This window comes from Paroedura picta, chromosome 14 (assembly GCF_049243985.1).
Source record: "Paroedura picta isolate Pp20150507F chromosome 14, Ppicta_v3.0, whole genome shotgun sequence".
NCBI classification, from domain to species: domain Eukaryota; kingdom Metazoa; phylum Chordata; class Lepidosauria; order Squamata; family Gekkonidae; genus Paroedura; species Paroedura picta.
The window spans coordinates 18305215-18328862 of record NC_135382.1 but is presented as its reverse complement, the minus strand read 5'-3'; the positions used below and the strand labels follow the sequence as shown (position 1 = coordinate 18328862).

At 43.6% G+C, this 23648-nt stretch overlaps 1 protein-coding gene across 1 annotated transcript in view; it reads right to left on the bottom strand.

Annotated features, from left to right (window-relative positions):
* Window positions 1-23648, bottom strand: part of VWF (von Willebrand factor) — a 149986-nt gene that overhangs the window by 14763 nt on the left and 111575 nt on the right. The window contains exons 39-47 of the mRNA XM_077309827.1: window positions 23138-23240; window positions 21973-22044; window positions 19849-19953; window positions 18973-19178; window positions 16949-17098; window positions 9066-9176; window positions 6586-6769; window positions 6217-6257; window positions 1369-1485 (exon numbers count right to left, since the gene is read on the bottom strand). Coding sequence (XP_077165942.1) covers window positions 1369-1485; window positions 6217-6257; window positions 6586-6769; window positions 9066-9176; window positions 16949-17098; window positions 18973-19178; window positions 19849-19953; window positions 21973-22044; window positions 23138-23240 — 1089 coding nt within the window. The remainder of the gene's footprint in view (window positions 1-1368; window positions 1486-6216; window positions 6258-6585; window positions 6770-9065; window positions 9177-16948; window positions 17099-18972; window positions 19179-19848; window positions 19954-21972; window positions 22045-23137; window positions 23241-23648) is intronic.

The window sequence follows — 23648 nt, the reverse complement described above, 5'->3', positions numbered from 1 at the left end:
GACGGAGCTCTCTGGGGTCTGCAAGATGGAGCTCTTCCACCAAGCGTTTGGTTGAGGCCAGGGCAGTGATCGGAGCTATCAAACTGTGGATCCCGCCCTACTTTCTAAACCTCTGGTTTCCCATTGCTTAGGTCATCAGTATGGGACCATCGGCTGGAACAACAGGGCTGAGCTTTAGAAGGGCTAGAGAATTTGACTATGCCACCAATCTGTTTGTTGTTTTGTATAAGGGTTCTTATGGGGTTTTATATTGTAATTTTATCGTTTTATCTGTAGATCGCCATGATACGGCTATTGCCGAGAGTGGTGGGATAGAAATTGAAACATACATCAATAAATAAAATACGGGAAGCTACCCTACACTGAGACAGACAGGGTCATTGACTGCCAGGTGGGACCTGGAGAACTCCCAGAATTACAGCCGATCTCCAGACTGCAGAGATCAGTTCCCCTAAAGGAAATGGTTGCTCTAAAGCAGGGGTAATCAAACTGCGGCCCTCCAGATGTCCATGGACTCCAATTCCCAGGAGCCCCTGCCAGCGAATGCTGGCAGGGGCTCCTGGGAATTGGTGTCCATGGACATCTGGAGGGCCACAGTTTGACTACCCCTGCTTTAAAGGGTAGACTCAGCAGACGCCATGCTGGCTGAACTCCCTCCCCTCATTCAATTTTGCCCCCAAATCTCCAGGAGTTTCTGTACTCAGAGTTGGCAGACTCAGACCCTGGGTCCTGATCTAACTGGTGCTGGCTGTCCAAAATCTCAGAGGCAAATCTTTCCTATCCTCATCCTACCTTAGATTCTTTAATTGCATATGTTGGAAACTCAGACTTGCTATGGGCAATGCCCATAGTCTGATTCTGATGACATCTTAATGTTAAGGTTGCTTTTTTCTTACACATACATGAAGTTTGCAGAGAGCCAAAGAAAAGCCCATGCTAAGAATAATGTGCTATCTGATAGGGCCAGTATTTGCACAACTAGGTCTGTTGCCATGTTACGTTTAGGACCGCCCAGTCTCTGATTTATAACCAACCAATAATAAAAAAAGAGAACTTTACACCCTTTGAATGCACTTTGAGGGCAGCGTGGAATTATATTGTTTACGGGCAAGGACTCTTTATATCTGGAGCTGGTATGGAAACTATTTGTACGCCCCAAGGCATCGCACAGGACGTGTGATACGATTGACACCTATTGATACCAGAGAGGGAGCTCATGTCTTCGTGACTTTTGGCAAGGTTTACGAAGGCAAATCCATGTCTTCTAGTAGAGGTGTAAGCACAAAGCATGGAGCACAACACAGTCTGGCACAGATCCCAGACAATCAAAGGCAAGCAGGGCTGGTTGGCCATAACATTCTCTCTTACCTTGGGGCAAGGTTCGCAGGTAGTTTTTTCACACGTCAGTTTGTATTTCAAAACCAGTCCCCTTTGTAGGTTGCACGTGCAGCTGGTGCACTGATCCAGGAACACGCTTTTCCCTGGCTGGAAGATCAGAACAAGTTTGCAATTCAGACTGATAGCTGTTCCTCATCAAATGCTGCTGAAACGGGTCGTTCTCCACCAGATGGACAAAACTAAACTGTGTAGCCTCCAACTTGTTTCCCCCGGACAAGCCAGGCACAAACACTTCCATATTTAATCTGATTTGAGCTCATGTTTAATTTGAGGCCCTTATTCATCCTTTATGGTTCGAGCGAGAAGAAGGTGATGTCATGGCTGAGAAATGAAAGGCCATCGAGCAGCCAAAAGGCAAAACGGGTCCTCAGATGTTAAGGGGCTACATGGTCATTCCTATCTAAAGGATGCTGATGTGAGACTCCACTTGAATAAAACTTGGTTGGTCTTAAAGGTGCCACTGATCTCTTAACTGCAGACCAGCATGGCTACACACCTGCATCTGACTTCCCTCCAGTCCACTGAGCAACACATTAAAAAAGTATTATTTCCCTGCTTACGGTCTATTTTATACGATAACCCTCAACCTCTTTAAGCCAAGCTTTCTCAATCAGGGTTTTGGGAAACCCTGGGGTTTCTTGATAGCCCTGGAAGGGTTTTTCTGAATAGGTGGGAGTTAATTTTTTTATATATTATTTAAATTTGTTAATAAATTACCAGGTGATTTGACCATATATGGTGTGTGCCCAGCTATGCTTCCCAACCGTATTCTGCATGATTGCACCACTTCTGGGGTTTCTCGAAGCCTGAAGAATGTTCCAGAGGATTCTCAATGGTAAAAAAAAATGAGGAAGGCTGTTCTAAGCCCATGACCTGTCTAGCCAAAATTGAATCACATGAAGATACACTTTTCACAGTTTGTCTTCAACCAAAATGTCCTGGGGGTGGGGGGGAGGATCCAACCATCTTCTTAGGAGCTCTCCACCAGTCTAAACAGCCTTCCTCCAATTTCAGTGGCTCTTCTTTCAGAGGAAGAGCAGCTTAAGGAATAAATGGCTAAACTTTGCTCAGTGGGGCGATAGGATGGGGGCAGGATCTACCCTATTATATGGACAAGAAGATGAAAAGTTGACCAAATCTTATCCAGGCCTCCCTCCATCCTCCTCCCTTCCTCCCTTTCACCCCCACAGGGCTAGCAGTTTTAAGTAGTAATAGAATTTAAATTATTGTTCATTTTAATATTTTAATGTTTTTATTGATCACTGATATTTGCTTATATGGACTGCCATAAACTTGTAAACTGCTCCGACTGACTAGTCACAAGGGACTGGTATAGAAATCCCAAAATAAATAAATTAAATAAATAAGAACTGGGTTTTGTATTCTGCTTTTTACTACCCGAAGGAATTCCAGAGTGGCTTACAATTGCCTGCTCTTCCTCTCCCCATAATAGACACCCATGAGGTAGATGCGGCTGAGAGAGCTCTGAGAGCACTGTCACTGGCCCAGAGTCAACCCTGCATGCGGAGGAGCAGGGAATCAAACCTGGGTGGAGTCTGCACGGAGCTTCTATTCCAATCCCATGTCTATTCAGTCCCTGCCATCCCCACTGAATGCGATTGCCATTTTGATTTTTTTTTATTTAAATTTTCCCTCTGCAACAAGCATGATTGATCCGGAGTGACTCTACCTTTATCCTACAATATCCTGGAGTGGTTTTAACCCTCAATATTTGAAGAATCGGATTGAGAAAGCATGAGAAAGCATGCAGAGTTCCGGCTGCTTCAAATTTGTTGAAGAGCACCATGGAAGAATTCAGCACAGGCTTTTGGGTTACTGCGACACATCACTTTATGCAACATGTACATTTGGCCTTAATTAATACTGAAATGATTTTCAAAAGTCTTCCCTTCCCTCTGACCATCTTCCCTCTCTCTCTTTCTCTGGGCCAATCTGCACGTTATTAGGATCAAATCTTCCAACTTTTTACTTAAAAACAGAGAAGGGGGAGATTCTCAATGAGATCAAAGTGGTTGTGCAGTCAGGAAGGGAATTTCCTCCCGGCATCTTTCCCCCCATCTAAATCATATGCACCTACACTTACCAAGCCTACTAGCCCCATGGTAGAAAAAGTGTAAGGACGTGTATTTTTCACCTAGTGGTGCAAACAGCAGCATGGTAGGGTGTGCATCTGTGAATGTGTAGCAGAGAATTAACTCCCTGTGCCCAATTTCTACTGCATTGATTCAGTTACGCCCCAGCTCCCAGGCTTCTTCAGTTAAGAAATTAAATCCCATCATGAATCTCCCACTAAATATATACAATCCGATTCTCGTTCTGTTTTTCCCCTTCTCTTCCTTCATCTCTCATCCTTCCTGCATTCTTTTTCCTCTTCTTCCCCTTACTCTGCCCATCTTTCTCCTTGCCTTCCTCTTTGCAGGGTCTGTCTGTCTCCTTTTCTCTTACAAAATCTGGGCTGTGACCTACCAGCTGAAGAACAATGGGATTTTGCACACATGAAGAGGGACACATACCAATTACTATTCTTTAAAAAAAATTGTTGGTTTTCTGAGACCCTGATTCCCCTCATACAAATGCATAAAGCTGAAGAGGGAAGAATCACTTAGATGGGATTTATTGATTTCTACAGAGGCTTTTTAATACATTGGGCTATGACCACCCCTTTCCTAATTCAGTGGTCCCAAATTTCCATGGAAAATATCAGTCCCTAATTCCTGGCTGGGAATAATGGCTGCAGTATTGAATTCAGCGGTTCGCCATTCTTTAACTTGGAATCATTTATTCAGAAAAGGAAATTTGGACGGTGTGCTTTAAGCATCATACCAGAATCAAACACCCAGATACCGGTAATACCCCACATGTTTGGGAAAGTTCCCATTCGGATCAAAAGGTTTATATTATTTCTGCAGAGACCAGTTCTGGACAGTAAAGCTCCGTTAACAAGCAGAGTACTATGGAGGAGTTGGTAAACATATAATAAATGGGTGGTGTTTTTTTTTTTTAAGAGGAAAACGCTTGCTTTTCAAATACACCTTTGAAAAAACTAAGGCCCCTTACAAGACCCTATCGACATCTGCTCACGCACTGTTAGCCAACACAACCCATAGAAGTATCAAGCCCAAGAGTGCCTACACCTCCCCTTGAACACTCCACTCAACGCAAGCTTGGGAAACCAGATGACGGCTACAAGGATTCCAGTTGGTAAGTCAAGCCACCTGGCTGGAAGTCTACAGTGAAGCTCAGGGCTGCAGAATGAATGCCGTCAAACCAAACCGTGGGAGGATAAAACCGGTAACTGGATACAAGGTGGAAATGTAAAGGGATTACAGGGGGGGGGGGAGTGGCCACAGGAAGACAGTTGCAACAGGAGACTCCAAATGTGGAAGTGTTCAATGAATAAGTTAACAGGGGCCAAGAAGCAGAGGTGAGGAAAGAAGACCGGGGCTATTCTCCTTGAATTGGAAACGAAATGTGGTTAAACAGAAACACACATCCCAACCGGGGCAACAGCCTCATAATTACAAAAATATGCATTTGGAGATGACTTTCTATATACTTTATGTAAAGATTGCTTTACACACACAGATAGAAAGGAAATCTGGAGGAATGTTAGATGTAACCCAAAAATGGATACGAAGCGTTTAAAAGAAAATACTGAGGGTTAAACGTGAAGCAGGAAAGTGATATTACACAAAAGCATCCAGTATGGCAAAGCGCTCTTCCGTCTTCTGCTATAACAATCGTAACAATGACAGAAGAGGAAACCTTGCTGGATCAGACCAGAGGGCCCTTTGTCTGGAATCTTGGTTCTCACGGAGTTCAACCTGATCAGAGGACCTCAATGGCCTCCCTTGCTCTTCCCTTGCTTGCCACACCTCCCACCGGCAACCGACACTCAGACAAGCAGAAGAGAAGAGCTGTTTTTTTATAACCCTGCTTTTCACTCCCTGAAGGAGTTTCAAGGCGGCTTACAAGCACCTTTCCCTTCCTCTCCCCACAACAGGCATCCTGGGAGGGAGGTGGGGCTGAGAGAGCTCTAAGAGAACCGCTATGTGAAAACAGCCCTCAGAAAAGTGTGACTAGCCAAGGTCACCCAGCTGGTTGCATGCGGAGGAGTGGAGAATCAATACAATACTTTTAAAGCTTATTAATAAAGTCATGGACAACAGTTCATATAAAGGCAGTTCATAGGCTGACAGACAGACAGATCCCATGGAGGACAATGATGGAACCATGAACAAATGCCTAATTTCATCTGCAAGCTGGCATATGAAGAACTCACTTTAGATATATACTATAGATATACAAGAGAAGTAACCTAGTATAAACTGTTCCTCTCTTGCTGTTTATGTTTTCAAGTTTTATAATTAGTGGTGAGTGATCTCGTTTTTTGCTTCCAATAAAATCAGCTCTGCTTTTCCAAGCGTTCTGGAAGAACTCTCATTCCAGCTCATAAAATGGGAGCCAGATCACTGCTACTGTGTCCTTGTTTTTAGTAGCCCCTGTTTGGGTTGTTGTTGTTTGTTTACAGGCTTGAGACTCACAGAGATCACAAGCGGGCTTCTCCCCATATATATCGAAAACTGATTTTTAAAATTCCACCGGATCTCCAAGTGGAAGATATTTTAAACTAGGGGTAGTCAACCTGTGGTCCTCCAGATGTTCATGGACTACATTTCCCAGGAGCCCCTGCCAGCGTTTGCTGGCAGGGGCTCCTGGGAATTGTACTCCATGAACATCTGGAGGACCACAGGTTGACTACCCCTGTTTTAAACAACCAAAGAACTAGAATCTTACCCCGATAACAGTGCCGTTAAAAACGCAGCCGTTCACAGGATCTGTAAGAGAAAATATGGGTTCTATTAGAATGGCTATAAAGACAGTGGCACCAGGATAGCTAGGGCTGCTGAGAGCCATTTTGGGATCCCCCCAAAGACTTCTTCAGGGGGGCATATGCAGACCCAACCCACAAATCCCAGGAGAAGGCATTGTCTTGTCAACACATGAAAGAAAGCTGAGGACAAACAGTGGAGCCTCTCCTCTGAGCCCGTGCCAAGAGTTTCACATTCAAGGCCCTTCCCAACAGACTATGCGTGAGAACTAGAAATCAGACGCCAGCACAGATATTTTCTCCCAGTTTTTTGTTGACTCGTTCTACATGTTTACCACAACGGCATGAGGGACAGCAGCCTGTCTTTCTTTCACAATGTAGCTCTGCTCCCAACGGGCAAGTGGGGGGCACCATCTGTGCACAAGAGACATTCTTGTCCTGAATGAAGACTTCCTCGTTCACGCGAACACACTCTTTGATGATACATGGGTTCGAGGGGGAATGCCACTCGGAGCCGACCTATGAAGAGAAGACACCATGAGAAAGGGACGCTGCTCCATCCTTTAAGAGGCACTGTTAGGTGTGTGGACTAAATGGTACTGATCTTAAATGCTATGCAAATGAAGGATTGTAGCTGAACCAATTGCTGACTCTCATTCTTAGCACTCATGGACCAATGGGTGGCCTGAGAGAAGGGCCAATCAGGTTCTTTGTCGGGCTAACCGAAGCATATATAAGTTCATGTTGTGATTATGTTCCTTGTCCCGTGTTTCTGCTTGAAGTTGGAGTTAATAAAGAGCTAACTGTTTTCAAAGAGCTGCATCTGCGTCTACCGAACCTCCAGACTTAACAGGCTCAGTAAAGCATCATTGGGTGGTCATTTTTGCCACTCCAGAGCTGCAGGAGAGAACAAAACAAACACACTTATAGCCCTTCCTTGCCATCTACTGCAAAACAACCTGAAATGTTTCCCAGACCAGCAGGCAAAGTGTAGGGGAATATCACCAGCAGATTAATCAAGGGGGAAAGAGGTTAGATCTGCAGAACAGCCCCTTGGTCTGGAGCTCTTAAAACAAACAGCAGACACAGATCACCCTCCAACCCTCTGAATTTCAAAAGACGTCTCTATTAGCCAGCTGAGAAGTAGTGCAGCTAAGCTCCGTGGCAGCAGTACACCAACGCACACCCATTAATCTGGTCCTAATTAGAATCAGGACAGCGTTTCATATTTTGGGACGGTGTAACCCATTACCAAATCTCCCCAAAATGGTGTACTCCGTTTCCAAATATCAGTGGGTGCATGGCTTGGTGACCCTGAAGACAGGAAAGTATATCTTCAAGTATTTGCATCATGGCTTTCTATCAGCTATCTAAACTGGGATTGGAGATTGTGGCCATATTTGGGAAACAGTATGTTACAAGCTATGCTAGCTCATTAGCCACCTCATTAAATCGAATTGCGTTTCAGCATGGAAGAGAACCGAAAAGCACATGGCTGCTTGCTTTAAAGCCGTTTCACACAGGGGAGGATATCCACAAAGTGCACCAAATTCTCATAAATAAGAACAATGTAAATTGAAAAGGGAGGTAATGGAATGATACTCTACACTGGGCTTTCTCAACTAGGGTTTCATGAAACCCTGGGGCTTCTTAAGGGCCCTGGAAAGGTTTCCTGAATGGGTGGGAGTTAATTAATATATTTTTAAAAGTTGTTACTTATTGTGATATGGCCATATATGGTCATGTCAACCTGCTCCACCTCCCAAAATAGCCAATAGTGGGCTAGGGGGTGGGAAGGGGAGGGGTCACAGGTGGGTGTGTACACAGCTATGTTTCCTAATCATATTCTGCATTCAAAGCATTTATGGGGTTTTCTTGAAGCCTGAAGTATGTTTCAGGGGTTTCTCAATAGTAAAAATGTTGAGAAAGGCTGCCTTACACTCTACAGAGAGATGCATGACTTTGAGGCATAATTCAGACAAAGTTAAGGCTTTTGAAAGTTCCACTGATTTTAATAAAGAGTGTTAAAATATGCACTGAAGCCAAAAGGATTTAAAATGGTTTAATACAGAATGGATTGAGCCCATGGTCAATAAAAGCACTTTAAAAATGAAACACCCTTCTTTATAGGAAACCATTGCATGTCTCTGTTGATTATTATATTCAAATTTCTGACATTCCTCATTCCAAAAACATATGATGCGTGACAATTTTAAAAACATGCATAAAATGTGAAAAGGAAGCAGACTTTGGAATCAATCAGTTCTTCCTATCTCAGTAAAACCTGGATCTCCTTCCCCTTTTAACAGGTATTTGGCAAAAGGAAAGAGAAATTATCCCTGTTGAGAATGGTTGCTGTACTCATCTTGGATATTTTTGCAGTTAACGAGATGACATTGCCTTCCCAGCAGTTCACTGCCTTTTAACCTCCATGTGTATAATTTGGTTCTTCATAGTCTCGTATTGCATGCCTCTGTCTCACGAGGACACACTATGTGCACCTGACGAAGTAGGCTCTAGACCAGGGGTAGTCAACTTGTGGTCCTCCATATGTCCATGGACTACAATTCCCATGAGCCCTTGCCAGTATTTGTTGGCAGGGGCTCATGGGAATTGTAGTCCATGTACATCTGGAGGACCACAGATTGACTACTCCTGCTCTAGAACACAAAAACTTGTGTTAAAATAAAATCCTCTTTATTTTTTAGGCTGAAATTAAAAGGAAATGTCATGCCTGGGAGGAGGGGTGGAGTCTCTTCTATAAGAAGAAAAACTTAATACCGCACATGATAAACTTGATGAAAATGTGACTTACTTGATGCCAGCGAACATCTTCATCACCCCGAGACCAAAAGGCCACTTCATCACACATTGTCTTGAGGCATTTCCCACAGCATTCACTGTCTTTTTTGACGTATTGATGTCCCTGGGGCAAGACAGAGGACCTGTCTACATAACTGTTGTATCTACTTGGCTACAGATTTTATATATATCCTAGCTGCTACATATAAAGATCATTGCCCGGAATATGGGGAGCAATTTTTGAGAATCCGCCATCTTGTATTTGTATTTATATTTTATATTGTTTTACTGTTTTGGGGGAGAATTTTTGTTGATACTGATTGTAAACTGCCATGAGCCAGTTTCAGGGAGCAGCTGTACAGAAATACAATAATAAATAAAATAAATTATATATCTATATCTATATCTATCTATCTATATAAATTAGATTATATCTATCTATCTATATCTATCTATATCTATCTATATCTATCTATCTATATCTATATCTATCTATATCTATATCTATCTATATCTATCTATATCTATATCTATATCTATCTCTATCTCTATCTATCTCTATCTCTATCTATCTCTATCTATCTCTCTCTATCTCTCTCTCTCTCTATCTCTCTCTCTCTCTATCTCTCTCTCTCTCTATCTCTATCTCTCTCTCTATCTCTCTATCTCTCTATCTCTCTATCTCTCTATCTCTCTATCTATCTATCTATCTCTCTCTCTCTCTCTCTCTCTCTCTCTCTCTCTCTCTCTCTCTCTCTCTCTCTCTCTCTCTCTCTCTCTATCTATCTATCTATCTATCTATCTATCTATCTCTATCTCTATCTCTATCTCTCTATCTCTCTATCTCTCTATCTCTCTATCTATAAACACACACAGGCCTGTATTGCTCCCAAACCATATGATAAATAAATAATAAATAAATATTAGTGCCCAGGTTTGAGCGTTCTATGGTGGTGATGGACTCCCCAGTATGGAACTGGGAGATCCAGTCCATATGGAGATCCACCCAGCCACCCCCATTGCTTTCTTCACACAACAGGGAAAGCTATATGGCTCTTTGGCATGGTTATTCCTCTTTTGTTCTTCTTAAACTTTTTTGACAGTTAAAAAAATAAGGTAACAAAGTCTCTATCAAAAGTTTGAACCAGGGTAACTTTGGTTCAAGTTTCAGGACAGCTATGAACTTCAGAATGGGAACCTTGGTCAAGTATACCTGAGGGATCGCCTCTCCGCCTACACCCCTCAAAGAGCCTTGTGCTCTACTACTGCCAACCTCCTGGTCATCCCTGGCCCCAGGGAAGCCTGCTTGATCTCAACCAGGGCCAGATTTTCCATTCTGCCCCCACCTAATGGAAAGAGCTCCCAGAGGAGATCAGGGCCCGGACAGAACCTAAACAGTTCCACAGGGCCTGCAAAAGGGAGCTCCTCCACCAGGCATTTGTTTGAGGTTGACCCAAACCATCGCTTCCAATTGTCCCCCAAGCCCCCCCCCCCCACTATGACTGCTAGGGATTTTCTGCCATGTTATTATTATTATTTATTATTTATTTGATTTGTATGACCGCCGCTCTCGGAAACCGGCTCGCGGCGGTTCACAACATTTTAATACAGATACAATATATTAACCATTAAAATTCCCCATTAAAACCCCATTAAAACAATGACTAAGTCACAATGATGGCGATTAAAACTATTCCCATACAGGCCCACTGGATGAGCAGAAGGGAACGGAGGATAATTGGGCATAGGAGATTATGTTTTAACTGAGGGTTTTAGTGGGGTTTTTATGACATGTAATCCGCTTTGCGCCAATTTGGGAGTGGCAGAAAATAAATCTAATATAATAATTATTATTATTATTGTTGTTGTTGTTGTTGTTATCACTTTTTGTTACCATATGTTATCTGTATCTTCTTTCCTGTTCCCTGTAAACTGCCCTGAGCCTTTGGGGAGGGTGGTATATAAATATAATAAATAAAAATAAATAAATAAGTCACAGTTCCCCCAGTGTCCTCTCTGCCGTACAGGGCCAATACTCATGGTTGGTGCACGAGTGAGAAAACACATATGAAATAAATTCTGTACTTGAAATACTATGGCTACCAGAGTTTAGCCTTCACAATGTTGCTGTATTTATTGATGGAAGAAGAAGAAGAAGAAGAAGAAGAAGAAGAAGAAGAAGAAGAAGAAGAAGAAGAAGAAGAAGAAGAAGAAGAAGAAGAAGAAGAAGAAGAAGAAGAATTGGTTTTTATATGCCACTTTTCTCTACCCAAAGGAGGCTCAAAGCGGCTTACAGACACAACAGACACCCTGTGAGGGAGGTGAGGCTGAGAGAGCCCTGATATGACTGCTTGGTCAGAACAGTTTTATCAGTGCTGTGGCGAGCCCAAGGTCACCCAGCTGGCTGCATGTGGGGGAGTGCAGAATCGAACCCAGCTTGCCAGATTAGAAGTCCGCACTCCTAACCACTACAACAAACCGGCTCTCTTTAACTTCAGTTATAGCCTGCCTTTATCCCAGAAGGGGACCCAAATAGCTTCCTTCTTTCTCTTCTCCATTTTATCCTCAATAGCAACCAAGCTGGGCTGAGAAAAGTGATTGCCCCAAATTCTCCAACAAGCTTCCATGACAGACTAGGGATTCAAACCTGTGTTTCCCAGATCCTTGTCCAATACTCTGACCACTACACCATACTGGCTCCACATGTTTTGGGTCCCCATTGGGATGAAAGATATGGTATAAGCAAGCAAATGCCTTCTGGTCCGACAATGTCCAGCTAATGCTTTTTATGCAAATCCCTTCTGCAAGAATTACTCTGCTTCCCCTCCAATACTAGTCCTCCTTAAAATCCATGTCCTTTTGATCTTTATTACTTCTAATGGCAAACCCTTTTACACTCAAACCGAACATCTGGGAAAGACAACCTCTGCCGCTTCAAAGAAAACTGTCAGTCTGAAATATTGGAGATTAAATTGATAGCTTTCGTGGCCAGTCTCTCTACACTATTAATATATCATGTCCTAACACATGTGGTGTGAACTCTCCGGCTTCACGGAGCACAAACATAAGCCTAAAGAAGAAGAAACAATCATTAGAGTTCATTGAATTTAGTTTCACAATTTGACAACATGGATGCGATGATTAACTAACTTATAATTTGTTAATTGGGGATGATCAAAAACTATAGCCCTCTGCATTGAGTAGCAGCTGTATTCTGCACCTAGGTTCACAACTCCCCCAAACATGAATTAAGAGCATGCTGACAATTCCCCCCCCCCCCCCCCGGTAAGTCTCTTCTTTGTGCAGGGCTTCCACGTTGTCACTTTCTGTTAGAGCCGTGATTCGGCTGGGACGCGTTCACATACGAAATCAAGAGGCAGAATCTCCCAAAGACATTTAAGTGTGGTCATCACTCCTCCCAGTGGCTGACCCAGAAACTGCGGCACAAGTTATCCTTAGTAAAGGCTCCGGAGAAGTTGCTTGTGCAATTAGCTTGTTTCTTTTGCCCGGTGCAGCCATGACCCCAGGCAAGAAACAACCACAGAAGCAGTGCAAAAAAAACCCAGCCCACTCAAGCTGCCCCATAAAGTCTTGTAAATGGTTATGATTTACACTACAGCCTCGCCAGAGGGTCCCAAGGGTCAGTATCTGATCCATCCATTCTGGGACACTGCTGTGGAGCAGCAACAGAAAAGTTTCTGGCCTGGGTGGCCATCAGGGCTGCCAGACCTGGAGAAGGCCCAGAATGACCACTGGTCTCCAGATTACAGAGATCAGTTCCATTGGAGAGAATGACAGTTTTGGACATAGGAATCTATGGTATTTCTACTCTATTGAAGTCCTTCCTCTCCCCAAACTGTACTCTCTCCCCACATCCCCCCAAGTCTCCAGAAATGCCTCAACCCAGAGCTGGCAACCCTCATAACAGGTCATTGGAACAACTGCTAGGAGACTTGCAAGAGACCCTGCTGTTTGCTTTTATCATATGGCATGTGCAATGTAGCAGGGAGATCCTAAGTTTGTCTGGCCGCCAGGAAAGGGACCTTTGGAGGGGATTTACCATTGCCTGCCCTTGCATCATGACTTCTAGTTTTCATTGGTCGTCTCCCATCCAAATACTAGCCAAGGTCAGCCCTGCTTCACTTCCCAGATCTGAGGAGGCCAGTTTGCCTAATGCAGACCGACTTACTTGCAAAAGAAGGGAAATGTGAAGCCATGTTCCCTTTTCCAATAGCGTCTGTTATTACTACCACTACTATTAGCAGTAGGAGAACCTGCATTGTGCGGGGGGGGTTGGACTAGATGACCCTGGAGGTACCTTCCAGCTCTATGATTCGATGATTCTAACTGCATTACAAAGTATGGGGGTGTCTCTTTGCTCCAGAAATGCACTCATGTTTGTGCCACACTGCCACCACTTTAGCCCATCTTATGATTTTTTGCTGTGATGTCTCATTTGGTGACATTATCTGATGACTGTTTTGTGATGGATTCCATGCTTATCCCAGCCCTGGTTTAGTCATACTAGAAGGTTGTGTAAATCCATCCAAAGCTGCCAGGAAGGAGGGTGATCTTAGCAGCAACTGGCAGAAAACCGCCAGTTCATCTGGATCCCAGCAAATGGTTGTACTGATGGATGATAACGACTTGCCTTCTATAATCGGGAAAAAAATCCTACAAGTGATTTCTACCCTATTCTTTGAAATCCCCCATTTAGTGATAGTACCCATGATCCAAGTCAGAGACATCTGGGCACACACCTGGATTTCTAGAGCTTTTTAGCACCACAAAATGTCTTGCGCTGCATTTTTAGCATCTTAGGGTTTAAAAGGATATTTTGAGCCTTGGCTCAAGAACGGGTGAAAAAGAGACTGGTTCAGAACCACAATACGGTCTGTTAATTTCTTCATAAGTGTCGGAGACGTGACAAAGGCATCGTATAGATATGGTGGACGATGGACATATACTTTAAATCAGGGGTTAAATCAGGGTTTAAATCAGGGGTTAAATCAGGGGTAGTCAAACTGCGGCCCTCCAGATGTCCATGGACCACAATTCCCAGAAGCCCCTGCCAGCAAATGCTGGCAGGGGCTTCTGGGAATTGTAGTCCATGGACATCTGGAGGGCCGCAGTTTGACTACCCCTGCTTTAAGTTGTTCTAAATAAATAAAAAATTAAAGGCTGCCCACAGTTTTCAATTGACTGATCCAAAAAGATCTATGCTGCCTCTTCAGAGAAGTAGGCCAGGTAGCTTGTAAAGTAAATTGTGATTTTTTTTAAAAAAGTAACACAGGATAAAAATCATTAAAGAAAACCAAACACCAAACTATTTTAAAAAAATGTAAAGATAGATGTTGTTGTTAAAAATGTACCAGAGCATAAGAACAGCCTAATTGTGTGCTGAAATAATTGAACACTGTAAATTTGTCTGTTATTCAATTCAGCTGGCAGACAGACTGCATCCAAAACTGCCTTTAAAGGACTTGTCTCAGTGTCACAGTTTGAGCTTTTTTCATCACTTGCTAGAACACCCGCAGTCAGGGAGTCTGGAACGCACACCCACCTGTAGCCGGCAATTGGCCTCGAAGACAACAACAGAAGCCAGACCTAAAATTGGTTTATTAATATTAGTCGAGCAAGAGGTGTCAGATTTTATAACCTGGCTGTTAGCCTTTAATATTGCACTGGTTTACAGTGCATTAACGAATTTGTTTTTATTACACAACTGAGAAAAATGTGCAAGCCGAGTTGTTCTCTTCCGCGCAGCGGTCTGAAGGGGAATGAAACCATGGAAAAAGACTTAGGCTGAAAGCAGATTATAAAGGGAACGTTTCCCACGCCCAGCCAAGTCAGAGCTGGAGTCCCCGCACATACTGCATGCACTGCACACCTGGAGTAGGGAGAAGACAGTGGCTTCGATCCCAGGGATCTGTTCCACAAGGAGTGGTGCTCTTCTCCGACTGCTGGAGCATGGCCCCTTGCACAGGGAGAAGGTGCCACCATTAGCAAAGAGAGGCATGAGAGCCAACCAGCTCAGCCAGTCTGTTGCTGAAACCCATATGAAGAATGAGGATCTAGAATCCCTAAACCCTCCATAAAATTTCTTTACCCTTTCAGGGCCAGAAGGCAGTAAAACAGCATTAGGTATTGCTTAACAACTGTTTAGAAAGGTATTATCAACCTGGCAATATCCACCACCTGGCAATATCCCTTCTGCAGACCCCTCTTACGTCATTCTTCAGAGTCCACTCCTTAATTCAGAGTCCAGCCTAAAGTTTTGCAGCAGAGTATATCATGGACATTTTTAGAGAAAGTCAATAGAAATGGAAGATTTTTAGGAGGGGAGGTGATGCTTACTTTGAACAAAAGTGATTTTTAAAGCTTTCTTACTTCTAGAAGGTAGCCATGCATGTATTTCAGACAGAGAGACACATGTGTTTCAGACAGAGAGACACAGCATCCGTTTTGCATGGGTCAAGCCTAAGAGGGCCAGGCTGAGGTTATCTACATGGTGTTATCAGTCCAATCAGGCAGGGTTCAGGAAGAGGCAAGACAGATCCAAACCAAGATTCAGAAAGCAGATCCTAGGCCCAGCTAGGGAAGCCTGATTGTCCAATGCTCTGGTTGTGAAATCTGGTTGTCAGCATGGATCTGATGGTGCCTTGAGTAGTTCGGGTGCATCTGATTTGCAGATTTGCAATTTCCTCTACAATTAGCCAAAGCCTCTGCTAATCTTCCTTCACTCCACTGTTGCTATTTATCAAAAGTCAGTCAATTTAATGACCTGCATGGCCACGAACTCAGGGGGAATGCAATTAGTCATGAGGGAATGAGATATAAGGTTTTTGAACTGAGCAAGCACAGTCACAAGATTTATTTATTTACTCTTTCCCCATCCCACCTTTCTCCCCAAGAGGGACCCAAAGTGGCTGCCTTACACCATTCTCCTCTCCTCAGTTTTCTCCTCACGGTGAGAGGTGGATTAAGATGAGAGTCTGTGACTGGCCTTAAGGTCCCTCAACAAACTTCCATGTCAGGGAAGGGATATAAACCAAGAGCTCCAAGATTCTAGACTAGCCCCTCTCAGAACTACACTGCCTGGTCCTCTGGTGCAAGCTATTTGTGCCCAGATACTCAGAAGAAGAATAGCTGGAGGTTTTTTACCTCATTTTTTACTACCCAAAGGAGTTTCAAAGCAACTTACAATTGCCTTCCCTCCCTCCCTCTCCCAGAACAGACACCCATGAGGTAGGTGAGGCTGAAAGAGTTCTAAGAGAACTGTGACTGGCCCAAGCTCACCCAGCTGGCTGCATGTGGAGGAGTGGGGAAGCTAACCTGGTTCTCCAGATTAGAGGCCATCGCTCTTAAACACCTCACCTTGACCATGCTGGCTCTCAACAAGATTTGTGATGGAGAGAAACTTCAAAAGGTAGCATAAAGATGGTCCAATCAGGAGCTTGCCTTGTGTGCAATTGACCAACCTAAGTTTGCTGAGCGGTCATGGTCATATCAAAGTTCCCAACATTCATAGGCTTGTCTGTGGATTGTATAGAAGGACCAGTGGACTCAGTTGCCAAGCAAAAACCTACTTCTTCTTCCTTTTTTAAGAGGCTGCTGTGGGGCTGGCGCCACAAATACCCGTGTAGAACAAGCTAAACCTACATTTAGTGCAAGAGCACCATCATGGAGGCATGACACTTGATAGGAGCATTTTTAGTAGTTTCCTACTGAACTTTATAGGGGCTTTTTAAAAGGTAATTTACAGTTGGTTAAGATATGGACCAGGTTTTGCTCCCTGGGGGATTGTAGTCACCATCCATTGACTGCAGATTTTAAGAGACAGCCAATGACTAACACAAGACAAATGAACTGATCTTGGCTGATTCCCATACATACCGGTGGACAATTTATGTTGCAGTCTTTCCTAAGACATTCTGTGATCCGAAGTCCCGTCACAGCGTCTTCCATGTCTGTGCAAGTACATTCATTACAGCCTTCTTCCCAGGTCTTCCCAATGGGATAGACGATGTTCTGATGAACACAAACCTGCCAATAATTTAAAATGTGGCATTTACTATACAGAAAATCATTTGTTTTTACAGGACTGCTGTTTTTTTCATAACCTTCAGAGGATCTTGGTTCTTAGGGAAGCCTAGGATGCCTCAAAAGGTTTTGCAGTAGCTTGTCAATGAAGGTCAATTATAGAAAGCATAATTCCCCGCCTGCTAGTTTGTCTCCCTCCGATCACCTCTTCCTGCACTGTGTAGCCACAAGACAGTGTTGCTTATCCTAGGACAATCCCTCCATTCACAAGGTGCAACAGCAATGTCAACCTTCTGGATGTACACATGAGAACATACACTTAGAATTTAACTTCGGCCCAGGAGAGAATGGTAGTTCTTAGCTAGTATGATTTCTGACTGTGAGCTCCATATTCTATGATATTTGGATGTTGGATGAATGGGTCGACAGATGATACATGAATAGATGGATGGACAGACAGATGAATAGGTAAAGAGAGAGATTGTTTGGGGCTTTATTTTTTATGACTCAAACATTACCTGGCAGATCTGTATATATAATCAACTCCCACCCATTCGGAAATCCCTTCCAGGGCTGTTAAAAAATGCCAGAGTTTCACAAAACCCTGGTTGAGAAAGCCTGCCCTACAGGGTCCCCATAAGTTGGCTACAACTTGACAGTATAAAAAAAAATTAAAGGAAACTCTGCTCTGATTACCCACATCTTTTAGGAAAGAGTGCAGAGTTTATTTCCAATTTCTTCTTTTAAATATTTGTATCTCACAGTGGCATAGTGATAAAACACAAATTACTGTCAACCCATAAAATTACTTAAAGAAACAATAAACCAGAAAGACTTTCTATAGGATGGGATCTAGTTCTCTGGGGGAAGGGGAGGAAGAATATGCAGAGGAAGAGGAGGAGGAGGAGGAGGAGGAGGAGGAGGAGGAGGAGGAGGGAAGTAAACCTGGTACTCTACAATACAGTAGAGGAGGGAACTCTGAGGGGTGGAGTCAGGAAAACAGGCATTTTAGCAAAAAAATTGAAACATATATACAATAGTTAGTTTATCAGAACTAACCTCACTTAAGAACATAAACCTGTGCAGGGTAGAATTTATTTAGCCAACATTAAGTGGTATTGGTATGTTTATTAAATGTGTAAATATTGGTTTTATTAGAGCAATAATTTTGGATATCCTCACTGCTACAGATAGCACAGCAAACAGTGTGCTATGTTTTTTACGATGTGCTATGTTTTTAGCCACTTGGGAAGATGGGAAACAATTTGGGTCAGAAAATGACCATCAGCTTCATAGTTAAAAATTGCATTGGGATGGATCCAGCCAGCTTTTCTGCTGATGAAGGGAAGAAGAGGTCCTCTTTGGACTGCCAGAAAAGGCTACAGTCGTGGGACCTGCCTGGACAAAAGCCACTTGAGATGGAGACATTATGGAAGCCATGCAAGGGACATCAGTGGTACTTTGACATGGCCTGGCTTTGTGTCATGACCTTGGAGGAACTGCCACCCATACCCATAAGAGGTCTCCCATCCAAATACTAGCCATGGTCAGCCCTGCTTAGCTTCTGTGATCTGACAGCATCAGGACTGCCTGGACTATCCAGCAAAACAGACTGACTTTGAAATCACCTAATGCAATCAGTATAAACATACAGAAAAATCAGTACATAATCTTATTTTAGGATAGACTACATAAAATGGTGGGCGTCATTCTAATAAGCACTGGAAATGTGTACCAAGCACTCTCTTTTGCATATGTGGGGGGCAACCACCCTGGGGTTCAGTAAAATTGCAACAGTAGCTCACTCCTGACCAGGAGCCTTGCCAAGAAAGGCAGAACTTCTCCGAGGGCAAGAGGGGCAAGTTCAGGATTGTCACCTTGTCTGGAGCGCAGGTGGTAGACATACAGCCACAGTCATTAGAGAGGGTCGTAGACAGATATCCAGCAGGGCAAGCCACGGTTGAATTGACACAGTTGCAAATGCACTGGTACTCATCACAGCACCGGGTCTTCTTCACAGCCAGCTCCCGGTGTGGCGGGCAGATAGGAGGGGTCTCTGGCTGACATTCGTCTTTTTTACAGACTAGTGAAACAACCAAAGAAGGCAGAATATTGAACAAGGCTGCTAAGTGGGCTTTTGAATACCTAAAAGATTTTTGCACTGCCTCTCTAGGTTGCTTGAGGGAGTTTCCAGGTCACAGGGGAAAAAGGAGGAGGAAGGGGCAAAACCAGATGTACTGACTGTCCTTAGGGCTCCCAGGTTGCCCTCGGCAGCAGGCAGCCTGTCACCTTTGCCTCACATCTGGCTTTCCCAACCAGGGTTTCATGAAACCCTGGGGTTTTTCGACAGCTCAAGAAGGGTTTCCCAAATGGGTGTGAGTTAATTAATTTTTAGATATTTTAAAAATGTGTTAAACATTTATCGGGTGATATGACCATATATGGTCCATGTTGACCTCTCCCCCTTCCCAAAATGGCCAATGATGGGGCTGGAGGGCCCTGGATAGGCGTGTACACAGCCATGCTTCCCAACCATATTCTGCACGATCGCGCCACTTCTGGTGTTTCTCAAAGCCTGAAGAATGTTTCAGGGGTTTCTCAATGGGAAAAGGGTTGAGAAAGGCTGCTCTACATAGTAGTGGGAGGGAATTTTTTTACTACTGCTGCTACTTCCTGTGAGTTACTCATGCATTCACACATATTTACAGCTCACTGCAATAAATTCAGTTTCAGACGCTTCAAAGGAGTCTTACCACAAGCGTAATCCGGCCGGCATTCCCCAACATTCGTCAGCACAAGCTGAAGGCCATCTTCACAGTGAGGCACAGGGGGGAGTTCACAAGTGATTAGATCACAGACTAAAGAAGGAAGAACAAGAGGCATGTCCATCTGAAGGCAACCTGGCCTGCAAGGCAATCCTCAGGGACTGTCATGGCTGGGTTGGAGCTCCCAGTTGATCCAAGGGCCCACCCTTAATTGGAGTGATGGAACTCTCATTTCTGAATCTCAAAGAAGGCCTGAAGTTCTCCAAGAATTACATCTAAGCTGCTAACTGCAGAGATCAGTTCACCAGGAGAAACTGAAGAGTGAGAACAGGTGTAAAACCAGAACTGATGTCATCTTGTCTGGGTGATACAACAACCTGACTTTGGATATTACTTATTTATGGGCAATTATGGGAATAGGTCACAACTGGGGAAGAAATGTAGCTGCAGTAGAGATGAGAGAAGGAAACCTCTGGTAGAAGAGTCAGAACTAGGTGGATGCACATCATGTACGCCTCCTTTCTTTAGGTTTCAATTATCATAGAATTCAAATATTAGTTGCTGTCTTCTTAATAGGAAAAAAGAGCCTTTATGCATGGCTTGGTGATTTAGATATGTTCTTCAATTCAGTTTTGGAGGGCCACAAAATGTCCCCATGCACGCCTTCACTGAATATCAGGGAGAAATGCACTTGCCTGCACAGAAACATGGCTCATGTGGATGAATGCCTATGTTTATTGGCTCTATAAGTCTAAGACCTCACCCACAGGTGCATTTAGCTGCACAGAGTAGGAGCACTCCAGATACATCTAGGGGAAGCCACGCTAGTATACAAGGTGTTTTTCTTTGCTTACAATGGGCCTTGACATGCTTGCTTGCACATCCTTCCAATGCTATCTGTATATAGCACATGACAAGAACTTACTAGCATGCAAGGGGAAGTCATTTTAGAGAAAGCTGACTTCTCCTTGACCCACTAAGAACTTGACTAGTAAACAGACCATCCTGGGAATATGACCAGGATGCATACATACATCCTGTGGTAAAAAAAAAAATCTTGGATTCAAGCAGTTCAACAGCTGCTCCAAGAAAGAGGTGAATTCTGCAGCCAGTGTGCACTACGAAAGCAACAGTGTATGTATATATTTTTAAAATTTTGCACAATTTGCATTATTGGAGTCTTAGCTGACCCCTTTCTCTAAGAAATATAGGATGATAAATGCTGTCATTTCCCTACTTTATTCTTCCAGTAACCCTGCCGGGTATATTAGGCTGCAATAGTGTGACTGTCCCCAAAGGTCAGAGATAACAAGAGATAACTAGAGATTCAGAAACACTTGGGAGTTTGAGAGTGAAATCCGGGAGAGTGAGTTTTAGGAGGTACGTTGGTAAGGTATAATGTCATACAGTCCACTTTCCAAAGCAGTCATTTGCCTCAGAAGCGGAGTGAAAGCTTTAAATGGATACGTGATAAGTAAATATGTGACTTATGTCATTTGAGGTTCACTAGTAGTTCCAGGAGACCTCCAGAGCCCACCTGGAAGTTGATAACCTGAAATCAAACAATGAACTTCATGGTTGCCTCAGGATTTGAACCTGGGTCTTCCACCGTCCTACTCGGACACTCATATCACTGTCATGCAATATTCTGTAAATTTTAGCACCTTCCATAATTTATACAGATTGTGTTACTCTTGGAAAGGGCCAAGGAGCTAGAGCAGGGGTAGTCAACCTGTGGTCCTCCAGATGTTCATGGACGACAATTCCCATGAGCCCTTGGCAGCATTTGCTGGCAGGGGCTCATGGGGATTGTAGTTCATGAACATCTGGAGGACCACAGGTTGACTACCCCTGAGCTAGAGCATACCTCCTAATAGCCAGAGATCTTATTCAGCCCCATGCTCTGGGAGGGGGCCCTCTGAGTCTCCGGCAGGGGTTGCTCTTCAAGTATATCTTCACAGCCATGAATTCTAGAAACTTGCATTGTTTTAAACATGAAAGCTCAGATTCCTGGGAAACTGAATTATGCATCCAATACCCACAGAATGCATTTCCACAGAATTAAAGTGCACATGTATTCATAGACACACAAGACTTCCTTGAGAAACCTACCACATTCATAAACTGGGCAGCACAGATCAGAATCCCTCTGTAGTCTTGCAATTTCACAAGGACCGCAGACAGCTGTATAGGCAAGAGAAACAAATTTCAGCTACCCTTTTAACCAAAAAGCCATCAACCACTTTGTTCCCAGGGGCCGTTCTACTCTCCAGAAATGAGTCTGGGTCCAGAATTCCATATCCGTTCCATGGAAGATGAGGTCCTATCACAGAAACGAAGTCTGCACTAACTCAGGCCCTATAGGCTTGGGTGGTACGTATCCCTCAAGCAGTGACCCCATCCGTTGGGAGGGCTTTCCTTGAAAGATGACTCCAAACAGTAGATTGCCAGAGGTTCTGCTGGTCTCTAGTGTGTCAATACAATGGAGACAGAATGTACAGGGAGACTCACTGCTCTGTGAGGGGAAAATGAGAGCAGCGTTTTTCTGCATCTTTAAACTTTGGTAGAATCAACGATCGGGGACACACTTGGTGAATCAAGTCTATAATAAGCAACAAAAGCAAAAGAGAACACAGTGCAACAAGAAACCAAAACCAGAACCTGTGTTATTTCTGAACATCAACATGAATAAAGTTTGTACGGAGAAACTTGTGTGAAATGTCTTCTTTCTTTTATTCTGATAAACTTTGTAAAAGGACAGAGTTTCCGGAGTGGCTCTCTGTTTCAATTCCTCCTTCAGACAAGGTCTAATGTTAGGAGTTGTGCCACAAAAGGAATCTTTACTAATATACGTGACCTTAGGAGTCTTACTTGCTGCAGCACAGGTACATGCTGGAGCACAGGTACACACTTCGGCAAGTAAGACTCCTAAGGTCATATATATTGGTAAAGATTCCTTTTGTGGAACAACTCATAACATTAGATCTTGTCTGAAGAAGGAATTGAAACAGAGAGCCACTCCGGAAACTCTGTCCTTTTACAAGGTTTATCAGAATAAAAGAAAGAAGACACTTGACCCAGTTTATCTGCATGAACCTTATTCATGTTAACGTTGAGCCAACACAGGTTCTTGTTTTAGTTGCATCAAGTCTATAAGCCAATGGTTTGCCCTATGCCTCATCTACAGCCCAGTTAACCAAACTGGAAAGAATAAATGTTTAGATTAGGGACACACACACACACACACACACACACACACACAAAGTCCATAGCTTACGTTTGGCAGTTGGACAAGGCCGTGTCGTACAGTTTATGGCCCTATTATCAAGGCATACACAGATGTTACAGGGTTCACTGGAAGGAATCCACGTTTCCAAATGCTATATAAGAATAACGTAATGTTTCAAAGAAAGGAAATTTCTGGTTATTTGGTATGCAAAAACTGGGCAGAGAAGGGGAGGCGGGGGGGGGGGCATAAAGAAAGAAACTAACTCAGGAAAAACACACCCCAAACTCTAGAGGACTACATATGGTATTCCTTTGGATTGTTAGAATAATTATAAGAAACCAGAGATGTTACCCAATTTAACATGAAGGTTAATACCTTTAACACAAGACCTGAACATTGCCCCCCTTCTCTTCCCCCCCCCCGGATTTTATGAGCACAATTATAATAACAGTGGAAGAAAGCACAAGAGATTGTGAGATGCTATTAGCGGAACAAAACACTTCTACGTCAAGTCCGCGGGCCGCAGAAAGAGAAGCCAAGCAAAGTTCGGACCTTGGAA